Source organism: Motacilla alba, chromosome 1 (genome assembly GCF_015832195.1).
Source record: "Motacilla alba alba isolate MOTALB_02 chromosome 1, Motacilla_alba_V1.0_pri, whole genome shotgun sequence".
Lineage (NCBI taxonomy): Eukaryota > Metazoa > Chordata > Aves > Passeriformes > Motacillidae > Motacilla > Motacilla alba.
In genome coordinates this window covers 16,984,972-17,010,148 of record NC_052016.1, presented here as the reverse complement: position 1 = coordinate 17,010,148, position 25,177 = coordinate 16,984,972, and the positions used below count along the sequence as shown (strand labels likewise).

Genomic DNA, 25,177 nt, shown 5'->3' with positions numbered 1-25,177 from the left:
GCATTCTGGCCTAATTATTTTGCATCCTTAGATTTTGCTAAAAGACCTTTCAATGTTAAAACACCGAATGATCAGCTTCAGTGGAACTATTTAAAACAATATTATGAAGTATGTCGGTTTATTGCATTTAAAATGAAGATGAATAAAATCTTCATATTTTATTTACAAAATTATAATAAATTAATAGAGTTAATGTTTTTACTTATATATATATTTATATGTTCATAAATAGTATTTTACCCTTTCACTTAAAAACCTTGACAATAAAATCCATAAATTGTTACAATCTTAACATCATAGCTAACACACTTATTCTTCACTCAGATTATTTTCTGAATGCTCTTAATCAAGGAATTCATTGATTTGGAAAGGAAAATAAGGTCTGTTATTGTTTTCATTTAGTAGCTAATATGATAGATTAATAGACTCCATTTTAAAGAAAATGCATCTTCTGCAGAGAATTTTTTTTTCCATTTCTGTCTCAGGGAAGTGGAGTTTATTGTGCTAATGGCAGCATATTTTACCTATGTCTATTAATGTAATATCCTTGCATGGATAAAGGAGTATATTTTTTAAAAGAAACCAAAAAAAAAAAAAAAAAGAAGTACAGAAGATCTACTACTAGATGAATCTGAGTAAGACTTAATTTCCCAAAAGAAGGTGATCTTTTCTAATTCCCTGAAAAACTATTTCAATGAGGTCTCATTAGCCTCAGTGATTGGTGCTTAAGGTGTGCTGCTAGGTTTGCTAACCTTTTGATGAAATCCCTGGAGGTCCCTGACCTAGTTCTTCTGTGCTGACCATCTAAAATATGTTCTGATGCTTGCTGTTGGTAAGGTAGTCCCAGCACCAGTATAATTAGTGAGCCTTAAGCTATTTAGAGCTTGAAAAGACAAGAAACCATTCATATGGAAACTCACACCCTTGGTGTCTCTCCAAATGGAATCAACAATTGTGGGGTGCAACCCTAGGAGCTTTAAACATACCTTGTAAGATTAATTTCCTATTTTACTCTCTTGCTTAAAAAATAAAAAAGAGTTTTATAAATACAAAGTATTATGTAGACAAAGCAGAGTTAGACGATCTCAATAATAATGCAAAGAAAGGACATGAGAATAGTAATTGACAGGATTTTTTCAAATGCAACTGTTATTTAACTCTGTTGGAAACAAAATATATTCAAATGCTATGAAGGTATTTGAATTTTGGTAGGTTTTGTGTATGTTGGAAAGAAGCAGTCATCTCTAGCTAAATAAAAAAGAAGTCCCTCTGGGCTTTGTTTTGAGCAACGTCACTGAATGTTACAGAAAATTCAAGTCAAGTTATGGCTAGTGTATTAGTTTGACTTATAAAAACAAACAGTCATTGAAGTGTTTGGATTCGAAGGCATCTCAAAGATCATCATCATAAAATTCCAATCCTCTGCCATGGGCAGGGACACCTTCCACTAGACCAGGTTTCTCAAAAAACCCATCCATCCTGGCCTTGACCACTTCCAGGGATGGGGCATCCACAGCTCCTGCTTGTTATAGACCAGTGTGTTCTTAAAACATATATAAAGAAACCTGGAAATGCATACCATATTTGTCATGCCATGAGTATTAATAATTTCTCTAATTTCACTTCTATGGAATACAAAAAAGTACAGAAAGCATCCAAACTGCTCCAGTCCTCTACAATTTCACCCCCAGATTCACTTTTTCCTTCTGTCCTTGTAGTGGCACTAAGAAGCCAAACTCACTGACTCAGAAGGAAATGCTGACTAAATAATTTGTAAGGAGCAAGAAAAACACCAGCTAATCACTCAAGCTCTTCTCCACTGCTGCTCCATTACAGTAGAAGAGGCAAGTGGCCAGTGGGTATTTGCAATGCTTCACTCACTGATTTCTGTGTAAGATGAAAATAAATATAAGATTCCACTTATATGGAATTGTATAATCCACTATACTGTAATATAATATATTACAATCCACTTATAATCCATTTATAATCCACTTTATTGTAAATTACAGCTTATTTTACAGAGGCTGGGTATAATCCAAGTTCTTGTCCTGACTATTTGAGGGCTCTAATACAGCCCTGAATATTCTTTATCCTTACTGGAAAAGACAAATAAATAAGCAAATCAAAAACTCTAATTAAGAAATACTCTGTTCCTCACAGGACAGGAGTTTAGACTATCATGGTAAAAAAAAGAAGGAAAGTACATTTTAGAAGCTGCTAGAGGACTTAGGGCCTTGTGTTGTTCTAGTTGGACATTATTCTCTTAACTCAGTTTAAAGCAATGGGGTTTTTTAGATCTTCCCATGGGTAGTATTTACTGAATCCACTGCTTGCTGAAATAATTCAACTGTAGTTGGATGGGCATTGGATCTGTCTTACCATGAACAGATGTGTTATGGCTAGAGGGAAATTATTAAAAGCAGCAAGAGACTGTAGTGAGTCGTGATTTCTCACTATATGCAGTTCAAGCTGTGTCCTGACGGATGCACAACACTTCCTAGGGCTGTGTGCTCTGCCAGCAGCACTGCAGAGCATATCACAGGGACACAGTTTTGGGAAAGCTAACTCAGCCTTTTTAAACTGCATCCCTTTGATACACTTGTCTGCCTAAATACAGCCCTCCGGCTTTGATCAGGCTGCCAAAATAACTGTGTCGTGACGCTTGCTCTTTATCTCAGTTTGGCTTCTGGACAGCAGATTTTAAGAGCATCTGCAGCTACAAAAAGACCTTAACCTTAATACAAGGGCATTTCCCAACAAAACAAAAAAAAAAAGTAGAAAATTCATAAAGATGCCATATGGGTATTACAAAAGAATTAATTATTCAGAATTGAAAACTAGATCCATTCACTCTTCAGAGAACTTTTAAAGACCCACATAAGGAGATCTCAGCAGGTATTTTCGGTCTAGGTATTATATTTACAATCACGCGGGTTTAAAATATAAATAAATCATTAATTCTATTCAATTATATAATCTATTCTATTCAACTATAAACCATTCTGTTCTCCTCTGAGACCCTACTCTCTTGATATTTGCAGCTGCCTTGGTTTGGATCGATATTCAGCATGTAGATAGATTACATGATATTCTGTGTAAACACAGAAACATGGAGACAAGCTATTCTGAAACACTTGTGTTTATACAGATGGATAAGCCTATAACTGACATATTGAATTTATATATCAATTAATTAATTTTTTATAAACACAAGAAGAAGCATATTCTAGCGCACTGACTTGGCAAAATCACATGCCTCTCAATAAAAGGGCTCTATAACTCTGGCTTGTGCTTCTGGAATAAAGAGCAAAGAGCTCCTGATCTTGGTGATGTTTTCCATCTTTTTCTGGAAAGAAAATGCCTCTGCATTCTGAACTTTATGGGCAGACAAACAATCTTGTTGTTCCTCACATAAGTTTTAGTTTTTCAAGGAACATTTTTGGCCAATAAATCGTTATCTTCAGGTAGGTTAAGATCTACAAGGCTGTTTGTTTTTGTTTTTTTTTTTTTTTTTTTTTGTGTGTGTGTAAGGTTTTACGTTATAGAATCATAGACTGCTTGAGCTTGGTAGGGATCCATAGAATTGATCTTATCCAGTCTGTCTTCTCAAGCAGGGACACCTACAGTTGGGTGCCCAGGACCTTGTCCAGGTAGCTTTTGATTATCTCCCAGGATGGAGATTCCACAGCCTCTCTGGGAAGCTTCTGCCATGGCTCGGCCACTCTCACATGAAAAAGTTAAAATTCAAAACATTGTGATTACTGAGAGTTTGGTTTTTTTTCCCTCCAAATCTTCAGTTCTTGCAAAGCCCTCCAAATACATGTTTGTGTACAAATGCTGAGTGTGATATCTATATCTGCTCTCTTTTAAAATTTCCTTTGTTTTTTACAGAGGGTTTATTTACTTGCTTGTTGCATAATATCTATTTTTGGATCATTTTCTGGATATAATTTTATTAATTCTTAATAAGGACAGAAATAGAAGTACTTATATGTATGCATCTAAATTTTGCATTAAAATCCAGTCAACTTATGGGTGATACTGTGTGTTCCAGATCTGAAAATCATTTGAGTGCATATTGCATAACAGTGTTCACAGTATTCCCACAGATTCCTACAGTATATTTCACAGATAAGTTTCCAGTTTGATCCATCTGATAATGGTCTGGATGTTGTAATTAAACAGCTGGAATTGTGAAGGAAAAGTAACCCTAAAGCCATTTTCAGCCTCCTGTGATGTACTTACTGTCCATTAAACATGGTGTATAAACTCTGCAATACTTGTACACTGCACAGTAGTTTTCCCAAGTGAAACAGGCATCTTCCTTCCCATCAGACTTTTATGCTAAATTTGCCTTTTGAGGTTTTGGAAGAAATCCAGAACACTAACTTTGTAATCACTTGATCGATAAGTTCCTTTTACCTTCTTTTTCCTTTATCTTGAGCTTCCTGTCAAAGCTTATAATCACCATTGATGGAAAGACTGCAATAATATCCACTTGTTTTTAATCAAAAAATAAAGTAATCTACATATGAAACGATGAAAGGCCTCATTACACACCAGAGCACAAGCAAAAGACCTTGTTGAAATGGAAGAAATTATACTTTGCTATCAAAACTTCAAATCTACTGAAAAGTGATTTAGTCTCCCTTGGGCAGAACTTACTCCTAACAGAAAAAGAAAATTTTTATATTTGGTTTTGCACTACTCCAGCAACAAGACAGAGAAATTTGTTCTGCAAAAGATTAGACAAAAATAAAATTAGACAAAAATAAATACTGACTAATGGCTCTTCAGTGTTTTTTGAGTGGTTACGGTATGAATGTACGAGTGGGCTGGTTACTCTATTCTTTCTTTTCCTGGTAGTTATTCAGAAACAAACCATGAAATGAAGGAAATAAAATTATAGAAAAGGAAAGGAGGATGAAGCAACTGGTTCTTATTACCTCAAAAGGACCATCTGATGGGAAGAAAAGGAAGAGTCTAAGCAGAGGCAGAGAATCTAATAAAAAGGCTAGTGGTTTGGAAGAGATTATTTCAAAGTACTCACAGTTAAAAAACAACAAGGTTCTGCTTATATTTAGGAGTGAAAAATAATTTAGTATTTTCTGCAATAAAGACAGCAGCAGTGAGTTTTAGTAGTAGTTTTTTCATTGCCTTTTAGGAAGTATTAGACAAAAGCCCTATAAGTAATATGTTCTCCAGTAAATTATACCACAGAAAAACATCTCCCTCCTTATGCAAGGGTCACTGAAAATCAATACAGTTCCTTCTAAAAAGCTCCTTACAGTGTTTTAACACTAGCAGGTGATGGTTCAACTTGTTAAGGTTTATGGATAAGCAGCACACAAGAATCACATACACACAGAAAGCACTGAAAATAAATGGCTGGCAGCACTTCCAGGGGGATCTGACAAAAAAAACCCCTGTGAATCTTCTGATAGATGTTGATGTATGAACTCTGGGACAAGAGCTGCAGTTAAAAACAGTGCGAACAGGGGAGATCAGTTTTGATGGGAAATCCCGAATCAAAAGCCTATTTGTGTTTTTAGACTCCCATGTATTGGGTTCAACACCATCTCCCCCAAAATTCTTGTATCCAAGCAGGGATGTTATGGTCTGGATGGGTGAACTATCAAATAAGCAAAAACTGGATGATGCACCACCTCAAAAGTTAGTGGCTGATGGGCTGCAGCCTACCCAGAGAGCTTTAACAAAAGAGGGACCTCCCTGTCTGTCCTGGGACCTGGCCTGCTCAAGGTACTTATCAGTCACATGGAGGAGGGCAGGGAAGGCACTTTCCTCATGCTGATAGGCAAAACCAAGCTGGGGAACCAGTCCACACGTCCAACAGGAGGGCAGCTGCCTGCAGGGAGCCAGGTTGGAGGAACAGCCCAACAGGAACATAATGACATTTAACAAGGACAGATGTAAAGTCCTGCTGTGGGAAGGAAGGCAGCAAGAACCCCTTGCACCCATACAGGCTGGGAAGCAGCTCTGCTGGGTGGGCTCTGGGCCAGCAGCAAGTTCAGCCTTTACTGGCCTCCCAGTGAAGCCATTGACAAACTGGGCTGAGCTCAACAGAGGGCCAAGCAGGATGCTCAGGGCTGGCGCACTTGCCTGGGGGGCTGAGGAACCAGGGCTTGGCCAGCCTGGGGAAAAAGCAATCACAGGGGCATTGAAGAGCCACAGTACAGCCTCCCTGCCTGCTGACAGGGATCACTGAGCACAGGGAAACATGCTCCTGACAGTGGTCTGTGGCAGGGAGAGGGACAACAGGCATAAGTCAAAGCAAGAGAGATTCAGACTGAGCAGGAGAAATTTTCTTCCCTATGAGGACAGGCAGCCAGTGGAGCAGGCTGCCCTAAGAGGCTGTGTCAGCTCAGTCCTTGGAAGTTTTTGAGACCTAACTGGGTGAAGCCCTGACCAGACTGGCCTGACCTCATACTTGACCCTGCTTGCTTAGCAAGTTGGACTTGAGACCTCCAATCATTGCTTCCAGCCTGAATTAGACTGCATATCCATGATCCTATATAGTAAATATCATGATAAATAACCAACAAAAGTAACAAATAAATTATAGAAAATACATTTCAGTGCTTTTCCTGTACTACTCATGAAAGTGCATTATTGTAGACACAATAAATTAATGTTCTCACCTATGCAGGGCATTTCACTGCTATGCGTGTGCATTACTTACTTCCTGCTTCTTTAAATAAAACAATTTGCCTGGCTAAAATCAAAGACTAACTTGTCTAACACCCTGATGAAGATGATGGGGAATGATGTCCTCTTACCTTGCTCATCCTGTGATAATTCATACTCTTTTGACCTAGTGGCAGAAATTTGCACTTCAGAACATCTTCACAAATTGCTTTGCATACTTAATTCACTGAACTGACAGCAGTGTCTGAGGGTAATTTGCTCTGTCTTTGCTCTTGCTAGGAGGCCCTCAGCAGAAAGCCTCTCATCAACTCCAGGGGTTCTTGTCTGTGACAGCCCAAATGGAAAAGAGAAACTATAATATGCTGTGAATGCATTTTATTTTGATTTTACTTATCTTATAATTAATTAGGAACATATGAACTCAAGATTAAAATGCTCATCCTGGGAAATCAAATCGAGCATGCACAGCCTCTCATAGCCTGTCACAAATCTAAATATATGGAAAGGAGATTTTAAACTCCTGGCTGAGAAATGCTCTAGAATCTGCTCCTGTATCACATCCTAAATTTCTACCCTAAGGTAATTAAATGCCATTTTTTAACTGCTTCCCCTTTTGTCAAGGGGTAACACAAATAAAAGCTTAGACTCTCCTGTTATAAAAGCCCAGATTCTGAGTACTGTTTGAAGATAGGCTATTTATCAATAACTGTATTTCTCCAAGTTAAAAAAAGCAATGCGCTATTTGTTCTCTAAAATCACAAGGCTGGCAACAAATGCAGTCACATCTCCCTTTCATTAAGGCCTCCATCAAAATAAATTTTCTATTCCCTAACTATTTTAACAGCTCTTTCCTTCACCTTCTCAAGCTCAAATTCATCCTCCTGAGACATGGTTGTTTATAAAGATTCCTAGCACCTCAACTATAAAGAGGCATTTACTGCTGCTAAAGTCAGTATTGGACAAATTCTTCATGCAATATTCTGGCTCTCATTGATTGAGAAACATGGGACATTGCCATGCTGTCTTTTTTAATAAAAACTCTGCCTTGAAGTACAGCACAATATTTGGAGGAGGAGATTTTCTATTAACTTTTTCATAAATATTGGCAGTGCAAGAAGTGCAAGTAAGTAGGAGTACTTGTGCTCCAATATTGCTAATATGAGTTCTGGTTACATTATTATTGCTTTAATGTCAGTATTGCCTGCTCTCATTGACAGGCAATCCTATAGATTTGTGTTATATTTACATCTATATTTTAATACAAATTAAAAACAAATCCTCATTATGTGTGTCAGAAGACTGCCTGCAAAGAGAAGGATAAAACTGAAAGGACTTTTCTGGCAGTTTAGATTGACATGGGGTTTGCTGATAGACAAGAGCAGGGGACTTTTTTTTTTTTTTTTTTTTAATTGGCGTAACAGTACCCATCTGTTCCTGGATTTGGAGTGCAGATGTACTCTAAGAAGTAACTTTGGAAAATTGGAAAATAGGTATCATGGGGCTTTGTGTTTATTCTCTCAATGACTCAAGAGCACACTTGCTCAGTTAGCAAGTTCTAAAAAAGAGAAAGACTGGGGAAAGGGTTTTAACTGCAAGCTTTGTACATATCCTGAGATGTAAATGCCCAGCTGAAGTCTCCTGTGTATTACCACTAGCAATAAGGATTCTGTAACTACTAAAAATTTTAATGTTGCTGCTATGTGATCCAGTGGTTCGTTCCGCCTGTCAGATGTCTGTTGGTTTTGCAGTGCAAACAAGTGTTTGTTTTTCTCTACAGGTGGTTGCCCTGATCAAAGCAGTGCAATATGAGACTTGCCAATAGCTCACTTGGAATTCTTGCACGGAAATAAGAGTTTTGCTTTGTTCAGACATTGCTAGCTACCTGCTTCCCATCTGAAATTATAGCCTCCTCCAAATCAAAAATATCCACACTGCAGCCTACACCTTCATCCGTCACTTTTTGCAACCTATTAGCCAAACTGCTTTTGCTGTGTGGTTTTTTCTCCCCCAATATCGGTCTGTCTTTCCAACTTACACAAAAGATGATAATTTAGAAGGAATATAAAATATTAAATATTTATTTCCTAAGTTTTTATTTCTCATCCTGTTGCATATCACAGCTTTTTTTCCTCTCTCCTCTTTCTCTCACCCACAAAATCTGTATGTACATTTACTACATCTACTTATCTTAAAAAAGTGAAACATACTCCCATTTCTCACAAGGTATTAGTGTAGATTTCCACATTTGATGCCAAAGAAATATTTTTTTGAACATGTTTTCTGAACTACCGCTTTTCAAAACAAGCACCCTGTTATACATAGCATAACCTATGCAAAATAACTGGACTAGAGCAAGAAATGTCTCAGACATGGCCATGGAATGAAGACAGATTTCCCCTTGAAATTCTCTCCAAGGCCAACCTGTCCTATTTCACATGAGACAAGCAGTGATCCACTAAGAACAGTTCTCCTGATGACATAACAACATAGCAGTAAAGATGAAAGGCAATGTGAGGAAAAAGGAGTCTTTCGTTATACAAAATAATACCACCACAATATTTTCAGGATTAGAATCAGGGGGGAAAAAAACTAAAGACTAATTTCAGGTCTCAGTTGGGAACTACAGGATTTCTTTGCATACTGGAAGATTTGTCTGAGAAAACCAGGAATAAAAAATTATTTGGAAATATCCCTTTAAAAAATTATAACTCTACTTAATGAGGAGTGGTGATCCTTGCCTGCAAATGTTTAGCTATATAGTGCTAATTTAACAAGCCATCCTTCTGGTCTCTGTAAGACAAGTGATACTCTGTGATCTGTTAAATGATCCCCAATATTTATGTCACAGTTGATTTAACAGGAAATGTGCTACTTCCTGGGATATCCTGCATGCACACACTCCAATAGCACAGCACAATGCAATCTCAGAGATTACTCTGCAGCCACTGATTATGTGAAAAATAACTGAGGTTCATACTTGACACCTACTGCCTTTGCACTATTTTGGGGGAGGAAAAAAGAAGACTGTGAGCCAAGAGGAAACATTTTCTTTACTATTCAGGCTGGCACACCACATGTGATATCTGATGTGGAAATATTAATTACTTCGGGCTTTTCTTGAAAATCTGCTCCAACAGTAAATATTAAACAGAGACATATGTTTAGTAGCTTTAGTCAGGATGGTTTTATCCTATGCTCTTCAGGTTCCCCTACTCCCTGCTGCAGAGTTGTGGTTCTCAAAGCTTCTCCAGGACTACAGGACATCACTCAACACATCATCTGCTCCATTTAGTGACTAAACACAAGACCTCCTCTTGGAAACCCTGATGTTTTTAAAGGCATTTCCTTCTATGTCTTTTTTTTTTCTAAATTTTCCATCCCCTGAGTTCCTCCAGTATCTTATTCAGATGATTTTGCATTTGGTATACAGTGGCAACTCTGCTAGATATTTTTCCTTGCTTCCTTTCCTCTTCTGTTTATCCCCATTATTTTCTCCAGGAATCACTAAAAAAAATAATTTTTAAAGACCAACGATGGGTAACTTTAGGATTTCTTTCCCCTCTAAAATAACTGCCAAAACAATAGCTTACTCTGACATCTCCACAGCCTAAACCTGTGAAAGAACTGAATTACTACCTGCATCTTCCATTTTCCTGTCTTCTTTTGGTGATCAAACAAAATTTCTTTCTATTCTCTCACTTCTATCACCTGGTTCTCCTTTCTGAACTCAGACCCAAGCTGATGTGGATGTGAAATTTCTTGCAATCATTTTTAAGTATCTACATGATTGCTAGCCATTTGAAGTCCCCTTAAAGTCTGTAGGAAGAGAAACAAGTATGCTCATGCAGCATTTCAGAAACCTACTTTGGGTATCTTACTTAGAACAAATTAAATACAACACAAAGTATCTAATTCATATCCTTTTATCCTATTGAATCTCACTTTAATTTGGCATATTATTTTTGCATATGGTTTGAATAGCTATTTAGATTTTTGCTGTTACACATCTTGACAATGCAATTATTTCCCAATCTGGCCTTGTCACTGTGGAATTGATCTATTGTGAAGATGCAGACAAGGTAATCTTCCAGCCTCATTTCTTTACACTGACAGAGTTACAGTTAAAAGTTCTTAATTTTTTTAATCCTGAATTCTTTGCTGAAACAATCCAACCACATCTAGCATCTATGTTGCCTATAGGGTCACATCAGCTTTTAGAGGTATGTTTTATTCTTTAGTATTTCTCTGGTAATAAATATGCAAGAAAAAACCCTTCTTATGAACTCCTTTGGTCTAATACCAGTGTCATGCATATGGAAAAGTCCTCAGTGGTTGAACTTCTTTTCTTGATTCTGTGGTTTATTCAGCCCCTACCACTTTATAGATGCTTTTTTAAAGTCATTGTTTTTAATATAGATGCATATAAAGCTTCTGCAGTTGCGTCTGCAGTTAATAACTATTAATAATTGTTTTGATTATAAAACCCTGATGATCTACAAAAAGTGCACTATCTAGTGGATGTCACTATCGTAATGGTAAAAAAAAATCTAGAGTTCTATAACATACTGAGAATCATGAGAAATCAAATAGAATCTCGTAATTTCCTTGTTGTAATAATATTGAAATGTATTAACAACTTCAAATTAATCTAAATCTTTTTGGGTTATTATCTCCTCTTGTCCCCCTGAAATGGATGTGTTTACTGTTTGGCATGAGCTTATTTCTTAACTTAAGTGCTCACATCCATAGTGGAAACAGTAAAACCTAAGTGGATAGGTAAAAATCTCCAGATTTAGGAGAATTAAAAATACTAATAAATGGGGCTTTAGGAGAACACAGTGAAACCCTCCCTAAGAGTTATTTACATTCACTTAAAAACAGTATGAAACAGCTGCATATATTCACCATGAAAAACATCTAGGGAAAGAGAAAGATGTAGGAAAAATTTATAATCATCTTTAATCCTGAAAGTTCCCATACATGCAAACACTTTGCTTCTATAGCTTGCAGCTAAACTTATATGGAATGGGAGGAAGATGTGCCCTGCCGATGTGTCAGTGCTCTCAGTATGAGCAAAAAGTACCATACTATGGTATGACAGCAGTTATCTACTTGCATGGGTTTTGTCCATTCAGGCACCACCTGAAGATAGATACATGACTGAAAAATAAACTGCTCTTTATTTCACCCCTGGGTCCTGATATCCTGGACTTAATCCAAGCGATTTTAGGAAAGAGTCAGAGAATTTTCAGTACAAACAAGCTTCTGGAATGGTTTTTCTTTTGAAGAATAGAATTCTAAATATAAGAGAGAACAAAAATTATCTAAGAATACTTCTGTAAAATCCATGAATTCTATATTAGGCCCATGTGAATGAGCCCACAATTAGGAGGGGGGGGGGGGGGGGGGGGGGGGAAGGCAACTTTATCTATAAGGTTGTATTCCAATGAATATTATTTTTTAAACTCTTAGTCTTTCCTTCGCTTGGTGCTCATTCAAATAAAGGCACAAAATATCCAATTAAACAAGACCAGTCATCTTCATGTTAATTTTTGTTCAGCTTGTGCTTGCCTCTAACTCCATCCTGACTTTTGTGTCTATTTGGAAAACACCTATTAAAATATGGCCTAGAGTTAAGAAGTGGAGCCTCTGGGGAGCTACTAGAGCAGGGTTGACTTTGTCAGTGCTCTCAAGTGACCCCATTAGTCCCGCAGAGGAAGGTTAAACAGCTGCAACTCCCTGCAGCGTCCTTCCTGCGATGCTGGGATGCAGCGCCCAGCTGCTCATGTGCAACTCAGAACAGGACAAGGATCCTTGGGGGTGCCAGATGCAGAAGGGTCTGTGCTCTGTCTGGGACATTGTCCCAAGCCCCCAGGCTCAGAGCGGAGGTATTGTCTTAAACACTGCCTTATTTACCCTAAGTAGTGGAGCAGGAGTGCCTGCAGCCCTTGCACCCTCTGCCTGCCAACACCCTCCCAGTGCACTTGTCATGGGAGGGCTGCTTAAAACCTCCAGCCCCTCTCCAGTGGAAAAAAATGGTGGGGTCTCCTTCTAAATTCTCCCCCCTGTTGCTTGAGTGCCTAAGGGGGCTTTTAAGGTGCATACAGAGCCCCCCACTTGCCTCGTGGGCAGGTGTGAGGCTGTCAGATGCAGGAATCTGCCTGTAGAGCACCAGCCCCAGACCAGGGATGGGTGGGGAGGCTGGAGGGGAACCAGCTGCTCATCTCCAGGTAAAACTAAGTCAGTTTATTATTAAAAGAATCTGACTCACTGTTCCAAGTAAATTAGTGGCTTTTTAAACACAAGAACCAGGGATCATGATTCCCATCCCTATTTTCTGAAAGGAAAAGTCTAACAGTACAGAAAAAAAAATTTTGAAGCTATATTTTGTCAATATGATGATCCCATATGCATCAGAAATGAACGTGTGACAAACTTGGAGTATGCAAGGGGAAGAATTTGAAACAAAATTAATAGGAATACTTAGAATGTAGAAAAGTCTAAATAACCCATGTGCAGAAAGATTCATGTGGTGTTTTCCTAAAAAGGCATCTATCTTGACTGAGGCAAAATTTGTATTGCTTTACTTTTTTTTTACCTTTTTAGAAAAAAAAATATATTTAAAGCTGAAATAAAATCATGTGTCAGGGTTTTAAACCACATGCAGAGATGATTGTGAGGGGCAGGTGATGAAAGCTGCAATCACTGTAAGTGGCATATAACAGGGCCTGAAGTTTTATGAATAGACAAGAAATTGCTCTCTCTTATATACCTGCCTATCCTCTTCTTGTACCTTGCAAGACTGTCTTAGTTAGGAATATCTGAGTCACACTGGACCACCAGTAGTTCATAAAAAACCTGTGACTGCAGCTGAGACAGGGCTGTGGTCAGTGACTCCTAGAGCTGGGTAACATTTCAGGCTGCAGAGGAGTTACAGGATTGGGTTCCTCAGAGATCACTGCTGTATGGTGCTGCTTATTCTGTGGCTTTTCTTATTTGGCCTAGAGACACATTTCTGTAGTTTATGCAAAGCAGAAGTCAATGAAACACACTCTTCTCCAATCACAGTTTAGGCTCATTTGGGTTTTCTTCCCTGCTGCAACGTATTTTACTTTTGTTTATAACAGAAACAAAGCAAAAAAATTCCCCAAATAAACATATAGAAAAATCCCCTTGGTCTTTGGAAAAATTTCTTTGAGATGATACATTGCCTCATGCACGAATATATACAGTTCAAAGGAAAATAATGGGTGCATTGTCTCAACAAAGCAAATTTAAACATTTAAATCATTGACATGTACAAACACACACGCAAGGACAGTCATCTTGGTTAGTTAAAAGACACAATAATATTTCCCAACAGTACTAACAATGTTGAACTTCTAAAGGTGATGGAGAAAGAGAGCCAGCTAGCAAAGGCAATTAAAGGAACGTATACAGGTGGCAATGGCAGATGGGGTGGAAAGTGTCAGAAGGAGGCAGTCAGGAATATTTTGGAAAGGTGCACTCTACCTGTGTAGCCCAGCGAATTGTCGCCGTTATCAGAGGTGGGGAGTGGTGTCCCGCTGTCGGTCCCCCTCTCTAGGTCTTCAGAGTCTGTCGGAAACAACACCAGAGCTGCTGATGGGGTCACAGGAGTAACAGTAGTTGCCATTTTGATCACAACACGTCCAGACACAATTAAATCCACACATGACAGCAAGAGCCACAGTGCCAGCACACGGCACACCTCGTCCTTCCCCCTCCTGCGTGGTGGAGCTCGGAGAGACACGGCCGAGAGCATTGTCCAGGCTCCCCAAAAAGCTGTCCCCTCTTGTCCCCTCTGCCAGTGTGGCTCTGCAGCCCGCCAGGCACGGTGGCCACCCTGCTAACCAGCCAGCGCAGGCTGCGGGGAGCATATGGGGACGGCAAGGCAGGGGAGCTGAATGCTAGCATCGCTAATTTCCCACCTTATTGTTAATCAAAGCTATTGACTGTGATCACTCCCCATCATCGCTTCATCTCCTGGCAATTACAGACCCAGGGGACTTCACCTCTTTGTGGGGAGGAGGCGGGGGGCGGCTGGGGCTTGGCGAGCACGGAGGGGCTGGGAGATGGGGCAGGGGAAAGGGGCTCAGCCTTCCACGGAAAGGAGCAGCTCAGCATCACCGAGGAAGATGCGCTTTCCGCTACAAGATCCTTTCAAGGAATCACTGCACTTTTATGTCACATTGGAAAAAGAAAAACAAGGGAAGGCATCTGGTAGGCTAAACACATAAATGAACACATGTTTTAAGACCCCAGGATAAATTGCAGATCAAAACACCACAAAGCACCATGAATATAACTCGTAATGATGAACTAAACAATTTGAAACAAACAAAAAAAAAAAAAATTTAAAAAAAAAAAATTAAATCCCAGTTGCTCTGAAAACAAAACAGCACAACCCAAAGGAATTTGTCGACAATATCACGGCACCATTTTACTCTCAGTGTAAAATTGTTTATTAAACTTAACCCCTAATTTAGTTTGCTTTTGATAGTGCACTTTCCAATAGATAATACCGAAAAAGAAACATTAGTATTTTGTTCAGAAGAAAACTTCAAGAAGCAAATGTCTTTGCAAAAACAAATCTGCCACAACAATAGGCTGCTTTTTTCCTTTTTTCTCTGTTGACAGGTGTCAAATAATTTACTAATTATTGCAAAGACATGTTTTGCTCTCTCAGACATACTCTGGACTACTACAATGAGTGAAAATAACTGTTCATTTTTGACAAAACACCTAAAGGAACTGTATACAAAACAAAACTAGAAAAAAGAAAAAAAAAAAGTGGATTATTTTTCTGGATGCTGGATTTTACTAGCTCTTTCATTCTCATTTTTAAAATGCAATGCCAAACATTCATGTCTCCATTTGTTTTCTAAACAATCTTAGAGACAATATCTTTAAAAATCAAAATATTTTTAATGAGTTAAAAAGAAAAAATATTAAGAAAACCAAAATCCTCATGACCAACCCACTCATGGGGACTTATTGGAAAAAAAATATTTCTTTAGAAAAGTCAATTAAAGGATTGATAGCATGCCTTTCAAAATACTGTCGTGCAAATTAAGAAAATAAAAGACCAAACAACTAAAAAGCAGCCGAACACCAAGATGATGTTTCATCTTGGCAGATGAAAGAAGTGAAATATGTTCGTTTATTGGCCCATTCATCTTTGCTGGCTCACTAATGGCCAATGTCACGTACATCTTTAAAATCTGCTCTGAAAATGGCTGCAGATTGACTGGATCAACACTCTGTTTCTCCAGATTGCTCTCTCATTTGCATTTAGGGGTTGATTGGGTCAAAGTTTTAAATTACCGCAGTAAAGGACAGAAGCACTTGTTTCTTATTAATTTAAGTGGCAGAGGCTGTCCACACAAAAGGCTACCTTTTTTGGTGTGAAAGTTTATAATTGAGTACAAGGAGCCCAGACCAAATTTAACCAATGAAACTGATCATCATTCTGAGAGATTGATTGCATTCTAGAAGATTTAACCACACAATGCTCAAAATGATTGAGGAGGAGGAAGATGCACTGCAAGCTACTGGAAGTGAGTGTCCTGTGTGTCACTGTAGTATTTGGTCTCATGTGCAAAATATAATTGCACGATGAATCAGACTTTTTTCCCAAGATAGCACTTCAGATATGGAATTCCAAGCAGGGGACCATCCTCCTCAGAGCACCTCACAACCAACCAATGCTAATGCCCGTATCAAAGCTCACTTAGGAGTTTTAACAGGATCAGTCTCCAATAGAGAAATGCTGTGACTTCAATAAAGCAAACAGACTAGGAGAGCAGCAGCTGCAAAAACCAGGATAAAACTACTGAGAGCTATTTAGGCTTGCAAATCTTGGCTCCAATCACTTAGTAAAAGTAAATGAGGGAGGGAATTAGTCTCTTTTTGACACTACTGATACTTACATTATATCTGTTAGTGACAATGCACTTGTTATTTACAATCTAAAACTATACCGACCTTGTTCACTCTCTCACTCTGAGTAATGCTACTTTTCCACCTGATATTGAAAATTATATTCAACTAATGTTAAATTATGGTCCCTGGCTGGAAATTACTTACTAATGATGAATTCTACCCATTTCATTGAACAATAAGTGCTACATTTTGGGCTGTTGCCCTCTGTGCTGGGCTGAATTTAATTTCAGCTCCGTCAGAAGTTCCAGCTTTGCTTGAGAGTCTCTGTAACAACTTAACAGAGGTAAGTAGTGTTGACTTAAATAACACATTTCACTGTAGGACTGCTGTGAAGGCACTCTGTTGAATGGCTACTAAAAATCCTGAATGTACATGATGTATTTCTTATGACTACCATACTGTAAGATCAGGCAATTTTCAACTTGGCTCTCCTAAACATAATAAACAATTTTACATAATTATACTTTTTGAACTTGTTACAATGCCAGAAAATGTGAAGCAAATGAACTATAAACCCAAGAACAATTCACCTGACATATGAAGAATTTACAGTTCTAAGTCAAAGCAGAGGCTGAACCTGGTGCCTAATCCCTTAAAGAAATGTCATAATCAGTCCTTAAGAGGCTTAACAGAAGTGACAGAGAGAGATGCCCCTTAAAAAAATCTCTCCAATGTCATTGGACATTTAGGTTGAATTTTTATATCAGACAAGAAATATTTAAACCAAGGTTTCTATTTTTTCTTAGCTGCCCAAAAAAAGAGCCCATTTTCACTGAAATAACGCTTAAAGTTTAAAAAAGTGCCTAGGCCATAATTGTTTCATTCATTATGTAGAAAAACAAAAATCAAAACAACAAAAACAACCAAAGAAGCCCCAAAACCCAACACAGCACATCCCTCCCCATTAAAAAAAAAAAAAAATCAACTGAAAAAATCTTTTTTTCCTATAAGTAGGCAAAACTTCAAAACTTCAGGAAGAAGTCAAAATTAGGTCCCCTCCTTTTTTTTTTTTTTTTTTTTTTTTCCCTCTTTAATATATTTCCAAATGAGTTTATTTGGGAAGAGGAAGTTGAAAAGTGAAGCCTTGAGTAACAAAAAATAAGGATCAAACCACCCCTTAGCAGTTGCTACAGCACTTCTCTTTCGCAGGAACACTTGAGGTGCTTTTCATTTGAGAGGGGGAGCACCCTCATCATGATGAATAAATCTCATTCCCTCTTTCATGGAAATTTCCAGAGCCACTATTCATTAAGCTAGGCAAGACATTAAAAGAAAAAATTAAAAAAAACCCCAACAATCATCTACTTGGGCTTGAGAAGAGAGTGTTAAATTTACCAGGACTGACTGCTCCAGCTTTTTGGTGGAATGTTTTCAGGCTTAGTCAGCCCAAGCACACATGACCCCTTCCAAGCATAAAGAGAATTTTGTGTAATCATACAGGTTCAGAACAGTTTTAGATGCTAATGGCAGTTGGGGAGCACAGATTTACATGACTGTGAGGAGCCTTTTTCAATTAAATTTCTACTGAAATCTCTAAGTTATTCCATTTTATTGGATGGCCACACCATTCATGCTTTAATTTATGACTCTTTAGCTCTTCAAAATTTTTAGAAAATCCAAATAGTAAATATTCACTATTGCTATTCATTCTTTTGGCTCTTAGAACACCTCTAACTAGACAGACACACTTATTTTCACAGCTATTTATATTCAAGTGCATTTTACAATCCTAACTTCAAGAATTATATTAAACATATTTTTAACCATGGCTCTGCTCTTCATAGAAAAGTCACCAGTGATTTTTTTTCCCACTGGTAAGAGTAAGTGATGCTGTCAGTTATTGCTTCTTTTGAACCAGGAGATATATCTGGATGACACATTTTATTGATGATGCATCCTTAAAAATCCCCAGATGATTCAGTATTGATGCCCTCGCCCAGCCTCCAAGTGGACATAAGGAAAAATTGAAAAGATGTAAACAGACACAACTTCTTACTTCTGTAAGAATTTCATGTGTCTGACTTTCTACACTGGTCTTTGCTTATGTGAAATTAAAGTCATCTACTGAAAAATGCCTGACTACAAAAAACAGTAACTGTTACCATATTTAATTCCAAAATTTATAACTTCATTATTTCTTGTTATGTTTCTCTAAATTTCCTTATCATCAGCAGCTTGAGGGTATAAAACTGGAAGGAAACAGCATGAACAGCATTTTGCAAATGAGCATTAATAAAAGATTAGGATGAAGCAAATGAATATAAACTACTATCAATATAAGAATTGTGTTCTACAAATTGGATCAATTCCCATTGATTCATTTCTAGTGATCTGGACAAATTCAGGAAGAGACATCAGAAAAAAAGCCCAACTGGGACTGCATCAAACCACAGCCTAAGATGAGGAACTAAATTAGTAAATTAGTAGCCAAGTTTTTTTTTCCAGTGCTTTGATTTATTCTAGGTTTTATTTGGAGTTACAGTAGAAATACACTATAGTATGTCTTAAAGAATATTTAATTTGTTCCTATTTCTTCACTTGGTTGTACACAATGACAAAACAGTTTATGCTCTCAGAGTAGAACTAAGGATAAGACCTAAAGGTGAACTATTGATAAAAGCCAAATCATTAAATCCATGAGAAGCGGATTTCTCATTAAATTTTGTACAGGGAAAATACTATCTAATAGAATACGTTTATTTATAAAACTACGGACAAGTTTCCAAGGATGCAGACCTATTCTTCAGATCTGGAACAAAAAGGAAAAACTTCAGGCTATGTGCAGAATTTGGAATAATTAGGCCACCTTTAGACTATCACAGCTTGGTGAACACTCAGAGGTCTGTATCAGAAACCTGTTAATCTGATGAATATCCTTACCAATATTTCATAACAGCTCAAAGGAAGTATTTCTTTTTCGTAAGACTTAACACTGCACCTTTCTAGAGACTGGCACATTCAGCCAGCTAACTTGTTTAAGCTGGATAATTTAGCAAGTTATGACCACTTTCATCAGCTAAGAGTCACCACAAGTAATAAGTAGATCTTCATTAAAAATTTACACTACTCAGCTGCCTCATTTCAGAAGTTAAGAAAGATTCAAGCTAAGGCAAAAAGGCAAGAATTTGCTCTCCCATAATGTCCTTAATGTGAGGATTTGGCTCAAGTAAATGGTAGATAAATCCATAAGGATTTTTTTTTATTAATATCTTGTACAAATGTGTTCTAGCAATTCAGTAAGTAGTCTAAAAAAAAAAGTACACTTACACATACGTACAGAAATGTTATTCATTACACTCAAAATACATTCTTTTGATGAGAAAAGAACACTTTGTTCTTTTTTTTTTTTTTTTTTTTGTATCTCACAAGGGTAAAAGAAACCCCTTAGAAATTATTTTTTCTAAAACAAGGAAGAATAAAACATTTATTTAATGGTTTGAGTATCTATTTTTTGCTTGTCTTCAAAGAACAGTGCATGACTGAAATCCTGACAAAACCTCAGTAAGGATGCTGTTTAAAAACCTTTCCTTCCCTTTATTTTAACAACTCATTCAATAACAGCCCTAAAGTAAGAACAAAAAGTAAATGAGTGAGGACTTTATTATGCATAAGCATGAAACCACCTTGTTGTATCTTTGCAATTTATTTATTTATGCAGTAGGTAATAAACAAAGGTGTTGAGCAAATTCAACACAGATCCAGCAAAAATATTTTACCAAGTAGCAGAACCATAAGCAGAAGTCTTACATGGGATCAGTCACTGTATGAATCCAATCACACAGAAACATTTCTGACTGAACACTTGAATTTCTCAAAACTTGGAATTTGGCAGTGAGCACAACCAGCTTGTACTGCAAGACTTTGATGCTGCCAAACCTGCCTGTTATTCTCTCTTTACCTGCCCATTCTCCTTGACTTTTTCTGGCTTTTACTTGCCCTTCTTGGGCTGTACCTTGTAGCACTCTCTCTGGTTTGGCATTGCTCCCATTTCTTTGCATGCCAGACAAACCTGAAAGTAGCAGCCACTCAGGCTAATTAAATGGTGCTGGAAGTGAGTTAACAGGTGGTGGCCCCAGCTGCTGTTGTTGCAGGGGTAGATAAGAGACCCATCAGTACCCAGACCCATCACCCTTGCCTGTGCAAGGCACTATGATTAATTAGGACAAGAAGCCATTTTCTAGGGAGGGAGAACTAGATTTACAACAGAATTTTCTACTCCAAGGTAACAAGATGAATTTCTTCAGAAAATGCAGATATAAGTGACTTTTTTAAAGTGCTCACCAGTCATCTTGATTATGTTCAATATGGCATATGCGTAAGATCTACTTGGCGTAGATTTGTTCATACCAGTATTGTCTCTTCATTGCTAATTATGAGTTTTAACTTGCTTCAGGAAATGTTCTCTCCCTTAGAAGACCCCTTATTTTGTTTTCTTCCAAGTAAACTTACATGTTTGTTGAGTTCTGACTGCTGTGGGAACTACTATCAAGACATTTAAATAATAACAACTAATACCATGTACAGCTGAAGAACTGGTTATGCAAGCTTCCCATGCAATCCTCCAACTCTACTGGACTTCATGCAGTAATCCCCTAACTATTGAATTAAACTCTCTGAGTCTACACCCAGTCCTTCAGGCATTAACCCCAGGAGCTCCTCTTGCATGGTTTCAGCTCTGCAAGGATGTTTTGAGGCTGAATTATGCAGCTGCTTTACGAGAAGCTGCCCTCAAAATAGCAGCAGAGATCTGGGTTCCCTTGCTCTTTGCTGGAACACAGCAAGAATCCTACCATGCTTAATTACCCCTTATATTTTTCAGCTGAGTGGTGAACTTTGGGAAGGTGATAAAGTTCCTTCATTAATGACAATTACAGACAAACAAGAAAAACACAGGAACTAATTCAGCATACCAGCAGCCTTGCAGTGACATGATTTGAAATTAAAACTACCATAAAAATGAATATTGAAGGGGACATACACAATCCAACAGCTGAGAAAGTCCTTTCTCATTCCCTTGCTTTTCTGAATATGCAAAGTCATCTTCTGGGCTGTCAAAGATATATCTGCAGCACAGCTGTGTCATTTGCATTTTGCCAGTCTATCTGCAGAGCTCAGCACGAAGAATAATGTTAAATCAATGTATGTCAATGCTTGCTTTAAGAAAGAACAGACATTCTTGCGCTAATACACTGTCCAGCAAGGCAAGACTCTGGCATATTAACTCAACCTATTAAGATAGATATTTAAGCAAGAAAGCCTCCCTGATATCACAAGAATCACAGCTGATTTGCCTTCAGAAGACATTCCTAGCCATTCTGAATTGTTTTGGCTCCCCCTCCTTTAAAAAGGTCTACATTTTGAACAAGTTTGCTGTTTCCAACACATTTTTCTACCTCCCAACAGTGACTTCAGCAGCCACGTTGTGATTACTGATGCCTTTAGTATATGGATTTCTTAGAGGATATTCTGTGCTTTCCTTTTTTTTTTTTTTTTTTTTTTTTTTTTTTGTATCTCACATCTCAGTTCTTTGGCTATGATAACAAAGCCAGCAGACAGGGACAGGCTGTAAAGGTCCTTGTCTTTCCATACTTAAAGCCAATCACATTCTATTTATGTTGCCTTCTCTACAAAGCAAATAGCCTATGGGGTGATTTAAGTATTAAAAAAAATGAAGGTTTAACCCTGTTGTAGTTGGCAATTAAAATCACTGTGGCCTACTAGGTAATGTACAGGGGTGGTTTTGAAGTGAAGTGAAAAGATGACTTGTATGCTAAACAGATATTCACAGTAACTTGTAAAAAGGCATGGAGTTGAAAAACATGCACTGTCAGTCAGTACTTCTCTACAAGGATAAATTTACAGCAAGCTACAGGCATCATCAAACCACATATCCATACAACATAGTAGTTAGTCAAGCTGTCCAGAATTCCCCTTTCTATTCACCTTTCAAATGTATTAAATGAAACTCCCTTGCAGCAATACTTTTTAATTTTTTTTTTAATCCAAAGATTTTAAAAAAAATGCCTTCTTTTATTCATGCTAAATAGAGTTAAGGGAAGTTTTTTCCTTTTGTTATTTGATCACAAGCATTCTCTCTGTAAAGTTCTTCTGGAGAATTTCTGCTTTTTGCAGCATAATGAAATGCATTTTACAAAGTAGGTTTTTGAGTTTGTGCCTTGGAGAGAAGCTGTCCAACAGGTGTTCCTGCTTGCTTTGTTTACCTGAGCTGACTACTCACTGCTCAAAATCATATCCTTAAGAAAACAAATGATGGAGCATGTAAGCATTTGCCTGGAAAATTCGATATTAGGCTTGAAGCCCTTTCTTGTTAAGGAGCAAAATGCTTCCATTGACTGGATACAGGGTTCTGTTAGCACAGCTGTGAATACTTCAGGGAAGTGGGAGAAAGAGCCACAAATAAAGAATTAGCAATTACTATCTAGCTCATAATGAAACATACAGATATGTCCCAATCAACTTAATAATTCTCAGCCTGAACTGGGAAAGATAAAATAGTGGTCAGTTAATGTAATAGTTCCTAATGGTTCTTTAGCATCTTCCAGCTGGGAATCTCATTTCTCAGTGTGATTAATGTCAGCCTCAGAAAAAAGCACAAGGTCAAAAATTACTCCAGGTTTATGAACTTAAACTCCAGACAAAAAAGAACAATGATGAAATGAAATAGCTGAGGAGGAGAAAAATCAATAACTCTTCTATCTTGTCAGAATTCAACTCTGCAAAATTAATACCAGATAAGAAATCATGCAACACAGCAAGGGGTACTTGGGTTTACAAGGATCTACAGATTTCTCTAAATATTGTTGATTTGAAATATGTGTACATTGAGCATAGGAATTACTAGCTAGAGGCAGTAATTTTGAAACAAAAAGGGACCTTCAATAGATCCACAGGAATCCCAGAATTAGAGCTGTAACTGGGAGGAAGCACAAAGCCCAAAACAATCAAGTATGAACACTGAAGAATAAGTTTTAAACTACACAAATGTGGTGAGAACAATGCCAGTGTAAATAATAAAAGCAGTCATATCAGAATTTTGATGGATAAGATGATCAAGATGATAAAGATTAATCAAATTACACATCTATGTTCAAAACCCTACCAGATCTCTGATATAAATAGACAGAAAGACACAACTTTATCAGAAGCTTCAGTTTATGCATTGATAGAGAAAAACAACTAAATAACAAATGGAAGGAAATGGTTTTTTTTTTTTTGTGGTTTGTATTTTGTACCAGCTGTGCCCCACTTAAAAAGCAAAACCAAAACCTTCATAGTGCTAGAAACCAGGAAATTAGGCTTCTCATAATAAGGAACTCATTTATCACCAGTAATGAACTGAAAATGGAAGCACAGATGACTAAGAATTCATTGTGTCAGATTTACATGTAGAAAGTTTCCCAAGTATATCATTGCTGACTGGGTCACAGCTTTAATATCGCTGACCTAAAGTATAACACTGCAAGAGTGACAGCTTAAAAAAAGAAAAATTTCTTTATCAAGCCCTGTTTGTTTGTCCTACCTTCATTTAATGTGTTGGTGCAGCTGCTTTGGGCAGGAAATAAAAAATACTTCTGAAGCAACATTATACATCTTGTGTATTTCTAGCATGATTGGTTCCATATTGTTGGGGCCCTCAATCGCCTCTAGGAGAGATAGATCCTCAGTAAATTTAAACATGTCAAACTGGATAAAATCAGAAATAGATGCTTCACCCCTACAGGCTAGGATCACTGCTACCCAGCACTGAAATTCCAGCAGGGAAGATGATGCCCTGGCTTCGAGCTGAGCGCTGCATGCTGCCATGGGGGGCCGCAATGAGCACAGGACCTGAGCCCTGAGGTGGCTGTCAGCAGCCCTGCCAAGCTCCTGCATGCCCTGGTGCCCCTGGGGTTCCTCTCTGATCCTGGCTGACACCTTAGCCCACGGGTGGCCCAGCTGTGACACCAGGGACAGTGGGGCCAGCAGTGCCCAAGCCCTTGCTGGGTGTTGCAGATGGGCTCACAGCACTGCAGATGTGACACCAGACCAAGAAAATGTCCTTCAGCAACACTTTTACTGTCTGGTCAGTGAGGAAGCTTGGCATTTTGTTAGGTCTACAGTGGAAAACTCTAGTTCTCTACAAAGAGCCTTTAAACCTAAGTAGGTGGAGCAGAGTTTAAGTATCTTACATAACAGAATTTCAGAAGGTCTAGGCACTGATAACCACAGAGCCATTGTTTGATTGATCCAGACCTGTACCAGGAACCTATCAATCACAAACGAGTTGTGAGGTGGCTCAGAACTCATTGATATACCATTACTACTATTACTGAATTTAAACATCTGTATCTAAAGGTTTGTTAGTCTGAAACTTCAGAACATTATAATACTAAAAATTTTTAGGTATATCCAAGATATACCTAAAAAGTATATATATACCTATAAATATACATATATATATATAAATATATATTAAAAAGAATACTCCAACTAGTATACTAAACTTCTACCATAAAATTGAACAATATGAAAATAATTTTAATAT

General features: G+C 37.7%; 1 protein-coding gene across 5 annotated transcripts in view; it reads right to left on the bottom strand.

Annotated features, from left to right (window-relative positions):
• The window catches only part of ROBO1 (roundabout guidance receptor 1), a 693,788-nt gene that overhangs the window by 345,346 nt on the left and 323,265 nt on the right, over nt 1–25,177 (bottom strand). For 4 of the 5 annotated variants that reach the window (XM_038135498.1, XM_038135488.1, XM_038135479.1 and 1 more), the window contains one exon: nt 14,182–14,265. The exons of the other annotated variant lie outside the window; for it this stretch is intronic. In XM_038135498.1, the coding sequence (XP_037991426.1) occupies nt 14,182–14,265 (84 nt within the window). The remainder of the gene's footprint in view (nt 1–14,181; nt 14,266–25,177) is intronic. 5 annotated transcript variants of the gene reach the window in all.